Source organism: Mya arenaria, chromosome 5, assembly GCF_026914265.1.
Source record: "Mya arenaria isolate MELC-2E11 chromosome 5, ASM2691426v1".
In the NCBI taxonomy this organism is placed as follows: Eukaryota; Metazoa; Mollusca; class Bivalvia; order Myida; family Myidae; genus Mya; species Mya arenaria.
In genome coordinates this window covers 76,507,982-76,520,333 of record NC_069126.1, presented here as the reverse complement: position 1 = coordinate 76,520,333, position 12,352 = coordinate 76,507,982, and the positions used below count along the sequence as shown (strand labels likewise).

Sequence of the window (12,352 nt, the reverse complement as noted above, 5' to 3'; positions counted from 1 at the left end):
GTCCCTGGCATTAGGAGATTTGTCAAAATGGCTGAGGTGGGAGGTATCAAACATGTTGGTAGTCCATTATTAACCCTCTTAAATTGTCATTCAGAGTACAAGAATGATCTCTTTAAAAACATGATTCAGGACAAACTTCGTAACTTGTTTTTTTAGTACACAACACGTTTTCTATATTAAAACACCTTTCAAGGTATAAACTAATATATTCGCTATGGTATGGATAAAAGGCCAGACAGTATTAAAGCTGTAAAATGAAGCCCTTACTTCTTGGCAAAATTGACGCGAGGCACGTTTTTCCCAATCCAAAGTGCTCCAACCCCATTCCCAATTTGGTGAAAACACACTGTAATACGAGGCAATTTAACTGAAGCCATGGACATGTACACAATATACTCAAACAAGATACATGTACGGCAACTACAATTGGGAGGAACAGAAAACAGCACCATGTTCCTGCCGAATGCTTGACCAGAGTCCATCTTCCAAGTTGAGTAGATTACTTGGTTCCTACTGGACTTGCACAATAAGGCTTGAACATGCAACAATTGGTCAGTAGACAGTGGGAAAAACAACAATCTCCAGTATTGTTCAAACACTCAACAAGCTTGAGAAAGTCTAGTCAAGAAACACAGCTATTGTTGATGTGTCTGTTAATGTCATTATGATGGCTTTGAAGAGCATTAACATGTTTTTCTTCTACTGAACCAACTTTTAGAAAGTGAAATACCAAACTATGTTGGACATTTATGTTTATGCATGTATGCCATTATTGGTGCATTTAAGTCAATACATATTTGCACTATATCTTGCTATCAGTGCAAATAGATTTGCGTGATGTAAAGCACACGCTATTTTTCATAATAATATTCATGACATGCACAGTGGCTGTCATCTTGCAATTTAATCAGTTTCTTTCTTACATTCGCCTGATTGTTTGTTAAGGTTGATAACTTTGAATTGTCATCGTTGTTGTTTTAGTTAAAAACTTTGTTAACATTGTCATTGTAAACATCCAAATCTTTACTGTTCTGGAAGTTTAATTGATACTCATCTGATCTGCAGTATTTCTAACAAGATTTGAGACAACTGTTTCAGCTGCCTTGGTTTATTCAAATATATGAAGATATCAGCTATTTCACATTTTAAATTAAACAACAATGTCGTTATTGATCCTGTTGGTTTTACAAAAGTTCTGAACAATCTTCCCCTTTTGCAACCTTATGCAGCCAGTTTCTTTAAAGTTAAATCTACTAGGAATTATCCTTAGTTATCCCCCAGAAACACAATTTGAGGGGGTATATTGGAGTCACCCTATAGTTGGTTGCAGGGCTTCTAAAATTTTGGAACCTCAATCGGTCCAGACCCGGCCACAATCGGTCTAGATACGGCGACCCCCCCCCCCCCCAAAAAAAAAGAAAGGCCTGTTCAAAAGTCTGTTTATTTAGAAATGTCACACATTTTCGCGACGTCTTTTCTGTCAATATTTTTCGCGATATTGCAATTCCTAAGAGGGTTCTAGAGCCGCATAGCCGATTCAGATAGTCAATGATACAAGCTTAATTCAAATGAGATTCTCATTGAGTTCTGCAGCATTTCTAATAAGAACGACTGCGGTCGTAAATAACTGTGGCTGTCGGGAAGCGTTCAGATGACAAATAGTAAAACAGTATTATGTTTTATTTGCTTAATGCATCTACAGTGGGTCAACATTCAACGGATACTCTTGAACAATAATATATATCTAGATTTATAATCGGGGCTTCAAGCTATAAGTGTGATATCGACAACGATTTTTTCATTACTGCAAATTAAAATGACGTAAGAGGCGCAGTCAGCATCCAGACTGTTGTTAATCAAGCGTGTCGCTGTTGATATCCTATATATGACTAGGTTCGGATTAACAATGACATATGGAATTTAAAAGAACAATTTAAATTTAACAGTTTGGTAATCAACCCACGGATATATCATGTAATGATCGACGACGACATAGCATATTCATATTGTCATATGAAAATATGGACCGATTTTAACACTCAATCAGGATAGCTGCAATTAAGCACATAATTAACACATAGATTGTTTAATTGTGTCTTCTGCGACCTATCAATACACGTGATTGGACCGATTGCAAGCGTCTGCTAATTAACAGATAGGCTATAGAGTGATCAGTGTAGCGGAAAAAGCAGCTGGTCGCATTAGTCACATGGTAACTAAGACACATTTATGACCTATTGGGAGTAGTTTTGAATGTGTGAATGACCCATGAATATTTGTGTATTACAATTTCTGCAACTTTTACTGGCCGTCGTTTTGGACCGAAATTATAAAAAAAATTTATAAAAAAACGATTATTTTTACACTTTTTGAAACTGAAATCGGTCTGGCTTGGACAAAATCGGTCCAGACCGGCAAATTGCCGGTTTTTAGAAGCCCTGGTTGGTTGGTCTGTATGGTTTATCAGTGCTTTGCAATTTTTCTTGTCTGGAACATAACTTGAAAACTACTGAATGGAATTTAATTTTGCTTCATACAATGTTGAAGCACAATGACAATAAGTGCAGTAAATAAGAACCATAACTCTGTTTTAGTTTATTACAAAGTAATTGCCCTTTGTTACATTTACTTGCTTGGAGCATAATTTGAAAACAACTTGATGGAATTTAATTAAACTTCACACAATGGTAATGCACACTGGAAGGAAGTACAGTGTACAAGAACCATAACTCTATTTGGAGCTAATCACAGAGTTATTGCCCTTTTTTACTGTTTTTGTTTTAAGCATAACTTGAAAATTAATCGATGTAAAACTTCATACTATGGTTAAGCACAATGGGATGAATTGCAGTGTACAAGGACCATAACTCTGTTCTCCCTAATTGTTTGGAGCATTACTTGAAAACTTCTTGATGGAATGTTATTAAACTTCATACAATAGAAGAGAACAATTAGAGGAAATATAGTGTACAAATACCATAACTTTCGTTCAGGTAATCACAGAGTGATTGCCCTTTGTAACTCTTTCTTGGCTGGAGTATAACTTCTAAATTACTCAATGGATTTTAATTAATCAACACCCTTTGATTAGGCATGATAAGTCAAAATGCAGTGTACATTAACCTCGAAGTTAGCTTTATTTTGACGAAAGCTGATAAAATCTCCCTTGGTTCTATTTGCTAGGCAGAAACCAGTACAGTGTCCTTTTTTAGAGGCCATGAGAAAGTATGACTAGTGGGGTAAACCCACAACCTTTTTGGGAGAGAGGTGGACACTTTCCATCTAGACCATTCTCACCCTAGTGGGGATGGAACCCACAACCTCTTGGGTGAGAAGGGGACACCTATACCGCAAGTCCACTCTCATCCTGGTTGCGCTTGCACCCACAACCCCTTGAGTGAGTGGCAGACATTTATACCACTAGTCGAGAGTCCACCAGTGGGAAGTGTACTCCTATTGGTTATCCATCTAGACCACTCTCACCCCTTAATTATCATTGATGCTCTCTGCTTTAATTGTTCAAAAAACTTGAAGAATTAGACATTCTTTTTTGCAAACACAAAAGTCATCATATTTGTTTAGTGGTCCTCTACCAGATTTGTTGAAAACATGCTCCTGGGATTAAAATTGGTCTGTCTGTGGGGCTAAAACTTTAATATAGACTATTATTGGAAAATAGTCTTGTCCATAAATGCAGCTATATTCTAACACGACCTTCACCAAGGGCATGCAGTTTCAAAGAAAATCTCAGAATTTGAATGTCTCATTTTCTTGGGTTTTAATCTTATTTTTATAATTAAGGCTGTACTGGATTTACTGTATGTCTTCAGTATTTTGGTAGCTCTTAAATTATAATTCATTGTTCAGCATTTTTTCTTCTTTTGTGAATGATAACTAATGATTGTGCCAATCTATAAAAGGTCCAATAGGTTATGACTATTCTCCCACAAAAGATAATCTGTATATAGAAATTGATATTGGAGTGCACGTCAATTCATTCAGATAACGCGACTGATAGTGACAGAGAATAACAAGTTTTAACAGTGTGACATGAAACTTGTATATCTGTCCCCATTCTTGCACGCAGAAATGCAAATCACTTTGAATGGAGATGTAAATGTATACTCATTTTAGATTACAAATTAGGTCTCTACTTCAAACATTTTGCATTGAAACGGGGCTTATAAAGGCGGTTATTTCATGCATGGACTTAAAAATGGTGTTATCTAGTGATTATATATGGGGGTTGTATTACAAATAAGATACTGGAGATTGTTTGCGTGCATTTTTGTATATAATAGGCTTATTTCGAAAGACCATATTGTGCGTATCTGAAAAGAGTGAAGATATTTATGTAAACTAATCATGTCATGATCAAATATTACAGGATTGGTGTAAAAATCAGAACACATATTGTATCACTCAGGAAGAATTTACATTAATTTTTGTTATGTGTTTTTTTTTAAATGTAACAATTATTTTTATATAAAACTGAACAATGACAGAAATCAGCGATGTACATAATTTCCTTTTAAAGATTTAACCATTATTCGGATGTTTGAAGTGTTATGCACTGTTATGGAGAAGTTTTAGCCATTGTTATGTGTTGTTGCAGTAATGGTAACTAGCCTAGATCTTTATACTCTGTCATTCATGCATTGGATGCATTATGCAAGTTCACACAAAAACAATTCTACCTATAATAGACAGGGATTGTATTAATGTGGTGTAGATCGCAGGAGACCTTCTATTGAAAAAATGCATGGTCATGCACGGTAATGCACGGTGGATTAAGTCGGGCAGATATTGGGCGAGAGAATAGGTTAGATCGTAGTAATTGAGGGGGACTTATATTGGCAATTATTTATGTGTTTCAAAGAATGTGAATTAAGATGCCTGAACAGTGGTTTGCCCTGGATTTAAGCACTGGCAATTCAAGTAAGTATGGGACATGTAAAATAAAAATATATCATAGAAATTTGAATTAATTGATCAATTATCGTACTTTTTTTTTAATTGATTGATTTTTTTGTTTCTTCAAAACTAATTTGTAAAAGGGAAAAGGGAAACCACTTTTTAAAGGGTTTATGTTTCATTTCAAATCACATATTTGTTGAAGAAAGTAGTCTAAACGTTTGAATTTGGTTGTATTTGAACAGTCATATCATCAGGGAATATTTATAAAATATATAGAGATCTATTTGGTAGTTAACAGTTTTCCTAATGATAAAATCACAGGTTTGTCAGCCCTCATTTCCATCTATTACTGAAAACCCAAAAACTATTTTTTTTAATTTATGTAAATTGTTCATCTTGCTAATAATATTAACAATATTTATTTAATTATGAATGTTCAATTTCCTTCCTTTTTTCAAACAAATAATGAGAAATACATGTATACACTTTCAATATGAAAACAAGCGAAGCAAACAATCCCCACTGACAATTCTCAGCCAATGGAATAGGGGATGTTCACTCTTAAAGGAGCATTGTTTCATAGGGTATTTTAGGATGAGAACATCTTGTTACAAAATAAATGAATAACCCACACAAGGAAGTACATACATAGTTATGAAGTAGGGCATTTTCTATGTTTCGTTTATAAAGCCTTAAGTTTTGTAACAGGAACAAATTGTCACATTTGATTTTAGGAATTTCATGTTGCAGATAATACTTCTTGTGTATTGAATTGCCACAGGCCCCCTGATCACACAAAAACAACAATTGGTCATACTTTCTAATTTCTGAAGGATCAAAGAAATGAAAGAATTATGTGTGTATATAAATGTAAACCCTGTTTGCAAGTGTCAATTCAAAGTTTATTATGAATAATGAATATATAAAAGATTTTTTTAACAATGTGCTTTAATATAAACAGGAAGTATGAACAAACACATTTGGATGCTATAAATATATATTTAGCTAGAAATTTTTCAATTACATTAATAGTAGAGTTACTTGACTGTGGAAGTTTAAGTAAGATTGAATTATCTTTAAATTTCAAACTTTATTTCAACATTTACCCACCTTTCTATTTTCAGATGGAAAGGAGGGAGCTGGTAACCAATCAGCCTCATTGTTAACACTGGCAGGTACCCAGCCCAACTCTTTCGATGTTAAGCTCACACTTGTAGGGGAACCGCCATTTAACTTGGCAAAATCCAATGGGGTTGAACAGGAATCAGGTGATGAGATGAACTTTTCCGACGTTGAGGGGGAGGAACTTGTGCCCCAGGACCTCTCAAGGAAGGTCAAGGTTGCTGGGGACGAGAGGGTGGAAGGCCAGACAGAATACATGGTCTTCTCTTGCTCTGTAAGTATTTCATTTTGATATAATTTTAAATTGTAGGGGTTACAATTGTCACAAAATTTAATCTGGTTTTACTTTCTATTTGATGCACTTTATGCCCAAATTGGTACCGGTATGCTAATTTGGTTCATATTTTGAATTATTGATCAAATGAACTATTCCACGGTGATGATGCAAAGCGGATTCTTTCCGTCCACATTTTTCATTTTCGGGTTCTACCCGGCACCGATGCGGATTCTATCCGTCGTGTTTTCATTAAAAAGTGGAATGCCGAAATGTAAATCGGTGAAAATAACAACAAGTGCTGTAATTCTGTTTGTGATTTTATACCTCCATCAACTATCGACAAACAAACACAAAAATGAAAGCCCTATATCTTTTTATTCATCTAAACGAATGAAAATAAAACAGCGATCATAATTTTGACAGCAAATAGCATGCAAACGAAACCTTAATATTTTCTTACTATCAGCTATCTACAGCCTGACAATTACGTTTATCTTTTCAAAGAAGGTATCGAAGTAGGTATAGTTTAATTTCTTGCTTCTGTATATACTTTTTGCGATAAAAAGTGGAAATAAAGTCCTGGCTTGTCGGTTCAGCGGAGCTCCGGATTCTATCTTATATGAGTAGTTGTATAGAAATTTGGGCACCGGATATATTTTGACACTCGCACCAGGTTCTATCCAAGATTTGATATGCTTTTTTTTGTTTGTTTGTTTTCAGCCGGAAAAGAGGATCAAATCAACACGTATATCATTCCCAGGCATTCTAATGACATAAACAACAAAATATACTAATTACTTGTTACTCTTAAGATACGGGATTAGATCGTCTTGTATGAATAAAAATGGAGCAAAATCCAAATTCCTTAACTCACATATGAGAGTTATAAACGCCTTGAGAATTATTTGCTTATACAATTTAAAGTAAATAATAACTTAATGCTTCTTTGCTGTTGCCTGAAAACAAATGAATATTTTTGTTTGGTTTCGATTGTTGCAACAAGACCGTTATTTTTGGAGCATAGATGCTAATTAACAAAAGTCCTGAAAAGAAACAAATTGTTGATTAGTTTTAACTACTATCCATTTAGTCATTAATTGGCTTTATTATGTGAATCTAGAAGCTCGCGCATGCGCATGTGCACGGGCAAATATAAAGGCATGCATGAGACTTGTACAATTTCTACATTGCAATACTCCGAGGGCTGTAATCTGTAAACTAAAATACTTCATCTCTACATACAATAACGCACTTTTATTGATTACTTTCATTTTGCCTAATTGTAATTCATCTTCCCTTTTAAAGACTGTTTCCTATATCAGGAAAAGGCATCATGGTTATATAATTACAGTAACAATGTATATGAATATAGAACTCATACCATATTTGCGACACAAATGAACAGTGAGTTAAACTAATACCTTAAATACACTTCTAAGTATCAGACTAAGACTAAAAAAATGTTGTGTAAAAGGCAAGCTGATATACCTAGCACCCCCACTCCGGAACAAGGAGTGCCTTCGAGTATATGATAAATGTATGTTTTGCAAACGTTATAGTTGACCTTAGTGTCAAGACCCTTCTTTTATGTTAGAGACTGCTACGATAAACACAGATTTTTCTTTTTCGGCCTACTCTAGGCCCAACCCTTTATTCAGTCGAGCAAACCAGAGTATACCCTTACTAAATACACACACAATCCTCTAGCATTAACTACTTACAGACTCCAAAACAATATAACATGTAACGTGCCAGTATAATCCGGTGACCACAAACGCTAGATTCCGTTACTGTGTTAAATCGAAAAAAAGTTCTTAAAACAAGATTAAACAATGTATTTAGTTTAACTTGAAGCATGTTCTAAGGATAAAACTGCTATGCGTTAATATAATATGTAAAAATAAAGATATTTTCCTAAATCCAAAACGATAAACGCTGAGATGTACTGAACTTTGTTGCGATTTTATGGATAGAATCCGCATCGGTGCCGGATAGAACCAGCAAATGAAAAATTTGGACGGAAAGAATCCGCTTTGCATCATCACCGTGTTCCCTATTGAACTTGAACATATTATATCAGTGTCTACCAGTAATACACATTAAGGTACCCTTCGATGGCAACCCTACAAGATTATATTCCAACTAAACGTAAATAACATGGGGGACAAATTTTAAGATTTACAAAGTAAGTGATGTTTCGCTTAAAATAAGTGCAGTTATTAAACTTGCATAATTTTACAAGCAATGCTTGAGATGTATGTTGAAAATGAATATAAAAGGGAAAAATATTTCATTTTAAACAGTTTTGAATTTTTTCCTTTTTACTTTTAACATTGTCAGAATAGTTGACCTTCTGGCAAAGGGGACATGTTTTTCGATACAAAAATCTATAATAATACAATTTCTTGACACCAGAATTGTTTAAATTGTTCAGATAGTAATTATCGAGATAGTTTGCTAAAAAATGTATTGCAAATAATACATTTTTTTTAACAAAATCACAGGACTTTCTTTCTTTAATGGCAGCCGTTCTACTTGATGTCTTGTCTATGACCATTAAATAACATCATTATCTTTCAGACATATTAGACGTTGTTTGAAAAATACAGCAATTTGCGTAAAATATGTTATTTCTATATCAAATCTGGTATATGAGGATGGAACATTTTGTTTAAAATCATTATGGAGTGTTTTTCGCACAACCTGTCCTAGAAGTCCTAGACATGAAGAACTTTTTATTGTCTTCGATGTCGTACCAAGAATGTATATCATTTTGCCCTAAAACTGACAACGATATTGAGGAACGGTTGACGTTTAATAGAGTTTTGCGTGACCCCAAACGATTGACGTTCGATTTCTGGTTTTTGTTCTGTTCATTGCTAATGCAACTGGGGTGACCTGTGTAAATGAAGATCTTAGCTGTAAAGTTATCTCAGTGTCCTATTTTCATTCTTAGGCTTATTTTAGAAAGAAATGAATTTTAGCCAGTTGTAAAGATGGTAACACAAAAGAGTGAAACAAAAACAATTAATTGACTGCCCTCTATGATGCTTATACAGTTACGACTTATATCCTTAATTGAAAAAGATATCAGGTGAGTTATGATATGATGCACTGGAAGCACACGTATTTTTTAAATTTTTCTATTAAATTAAGATTTTGTTTGAACAGGATTGTCAAGAGCGGTTCCCTTCCAAGTTGAGCCTAGAGCAACACCAGCTTACATTCCACAGTGGTCAATCCTTATCCAGCAACATTGCACAGCCAGACAGCCCAGGTGCCAATCTCCTCACGCCTGCCAATCACTTCTCACCACGCAGACATCACGCTGAGAGCAGCGACTCTGAAGGCCCATCTTCGGCAAAAAAGAGCAGACTTACGAGTCATGCCGCGCAGTTGCACTATGGGAAAAGTACAATACCTCCGCATCTGGAGGCGATTTATGACGCAGGGAAGGTGTTACGCCTTGGGGAAGAGCGAATGGAGATTACTGAGGGGCGGGACATATCACACCCGTGTCAGGTGTGCTTCAAGGTGTTCCCCAAACCAAGTGATCTCAAGCGACACATGATGTGTCACACAGGAGAGAAACCATTCAGGTGCCAGGTAAATGGAAACAGCTACACTTAAACTCATTTATTGATGTACTTTACATGTTTTTCCTAAATTTAATAAAATTATATAATGAACTGAATTATCATTAAGACTAAGTGCTAAGACTGCTTCATGATTGAAAATATATTTTTTATTCCTAATATATAGCTCAGGCAAAAGTGTTGTTTAGGAGAGTCAATCTTGTGTGTAGGGACCTAAGGATCTTCAGAATACAGTTGATGTGTTATGCATGTTACTAGTTAAAATAGTTTAAATAATATTGGTTGAATTTTAAATATCTCTCGTTTTAACAGTACTGCAGTAAACCATTTCGAGCCAAGAGCAGTATGCACTATCATCTTAAAGCCACCCATGGGATTGAAATAGAACTTAGTCCTGGTCTAGAAGAGCGCTACCTCCGCATGAAAACTCGTGCAACCATGAATCTCCTACAACGCACCGGAAATACAGCCACCCTACCTCAGCTTTACGGGTCAGATTCTTCACTTTTACACCGGGACCTCGATAACTATGATACAGATGAAGACTCCAAATCAAATGATTCTTTTTACCATAATTCGGGAATGAATTCTGAGGTCCCAACTTCAGAAGAAATGTTTTCTCAGGGTTTATTTGGTGGTCAAATGGGTACCAATTTAAAGAATGGGCTAGATATGCGAGCTTCAACCAAGACCTCAAACGCAAATAGATTCATCCTGAACACCAAAATAGGTGATGTTATTACACTTGGTATTGGTCAAGAAGGGAAAAAGAAACTGATTTTTCAAGGTGAAAAGAATGTTGTTACCAAATTGAAAGGCTCTGACCTCAAGACTGGTGAAAATACCTCAGTTTACAGATGTTATTTATGTTCTGATATATTTTCATCATTTAGTAAAATGCAGTTTCATTTATCCAATCATGTTGACAAACAGTTTTCTACATATCAGTGCTGTTTTTGTGAGGAAGTTTTCCAAATCAAAACGCAAATGCAAAACCATATTCGAAACAATCATTCACATGAAGTCACTGGGCTAAAAAACAATTTTACAAAAACCAAATCCAGTGATAAAGGCCAGTTATATTCCGGTAGCCGTTTACCTTGCACTTTCTGTAACAAGGTGTTTAAAAGCATGGAGTCCATGCAGAGACACACAAAGCTTCACCTACCATCCAGAAACTGTTTCTGTCGAACCTGTGGAAAAACTTTTAAGCAGTATATAACACTACAGCACCATGTTTCTGTATGTCATTCAAAATCATCGAGTAAATCAAAAAAAGGTTCTTCTTGGGTAGGAGCGAAGATGAACTTTTTCTTATCACCAAAGCGTTTTAAAACTTCAAATCAAAACTTAATCAACAAAAATGACGAGCCAGTGAATGTTTCAACAGATGAAGCAGTGGAATCCTTACCTGGGCCAAACATCACTGTGGTCATGCCTCAGTCCCCTCTAGCAGAAGACAATGGTGAAACCTCGGATGTGGCACTATCCCAGCACTCCTCTGAGAACCACTGGTCTGAGTCATTTTCAGACAGCCTCCCAGTCGACCTTGATGAGAGCAGCCAAGAGATACGTACTGCCCCGAAGCGCCATCTGCTGCCATCACGTTGTGATACCTCTCCCCGAGGTTCCCGGGTGCTCCCACCTCACCTGGCATACCAGAACCACTCAGCAGAGCAGGACACTCCACTCAACTTCACAAAGGCTGCCTACAGTCATCACGACACAAACAACAATGACGATGCCTCAAACGAGTCTCCAAGTTCCCAGAATCACCGCCAATCTCCGCAGCTCCAACTACCTCCAACCTTGACCAATCCAGAAGCCTTTGGACTGCCAGGCTTTGGACTTGGTCTCACCTCAGCTAACCATTACCTCATGGCCAAAGCATTAATGGCCCACCAAAATCTGACGCATCACCTCAACAATACCTCACAGCCAATGATTTTTCCTCCCAACCACCTACCTCCCAGTCTTGCTGCCATGACACAGATGATGTCACTTCCTGGAACCTCCACGTTGCTAGGTGACCCACACCAGGGAACAAGTAAGTCACCATCCCCAGCCAGCCATACCTCATCGAAATCTGAGAATTCTCCGGAAGAAAGGGACAGTAAGGATGGGGTTAAGGAGAGCTTGATGGGATTGCCGCGTGCCAACTGGGGCTCCGACAAGATGGGCTCCCTCTGGTCCTTCAACATGTTCAGCCCTGACACTGGCCACACGGACGGACGCAAGGTCACCTCACTTTCTAGAACTCACTCCAGGTATGCTCAGCTTGGCTTAAGTCTAATCTTACTTAATCTGAATCTTTATGTTTTGCCAATAATCAGAGACTCTTGTGTTGTAATATTGACAAGTGGTATGTCATTTTATTCAATTATGCCTAATTCATGTGTTTATTATCTCACCTAATTTATGGCTTTTTCTACTTTATATA

At 36.4% G+C, this 12,352-nt stretch overlaps 1 protein-coding gene across 3 annotated transcripts in view; it reads left to right on the top strand.

Annotated features, from left to right (window-relative positions):
- The window catches only part of LOC128234656 (zinc finger protein 236-like), a 29,458-nt gene that overhangs the window by 5,776 nt on the left and 11,330 nt on the right, over positions 1 to 12,352 (top strand). For 2 of the 3 annotated variants that reach the window (XM_052949028.1, XM_052949026.1), the window contains exons 2-4: positions 6,042 to 6,313; positions 9,488 to 9,922; positions 10,225 to 12,179. In XM_052949028.1, the coding sequence (XP_052804988.1) occupies positions 6,042 to 6,313; positions 9,488 to 9,922; positions 10,225 to 12,179 (2,662 nt within the window). Of the gene's footprint in view, positions 1 to 4,589; positions 4,939 to 6,041; positions 6,314 to 9,487; positions 9,923 to 10,224; positions 12,180 to 12,352 lie in introns of those variants that run through there. The other variant, XM_052949027.1, reaches the window with a different exon arrangement.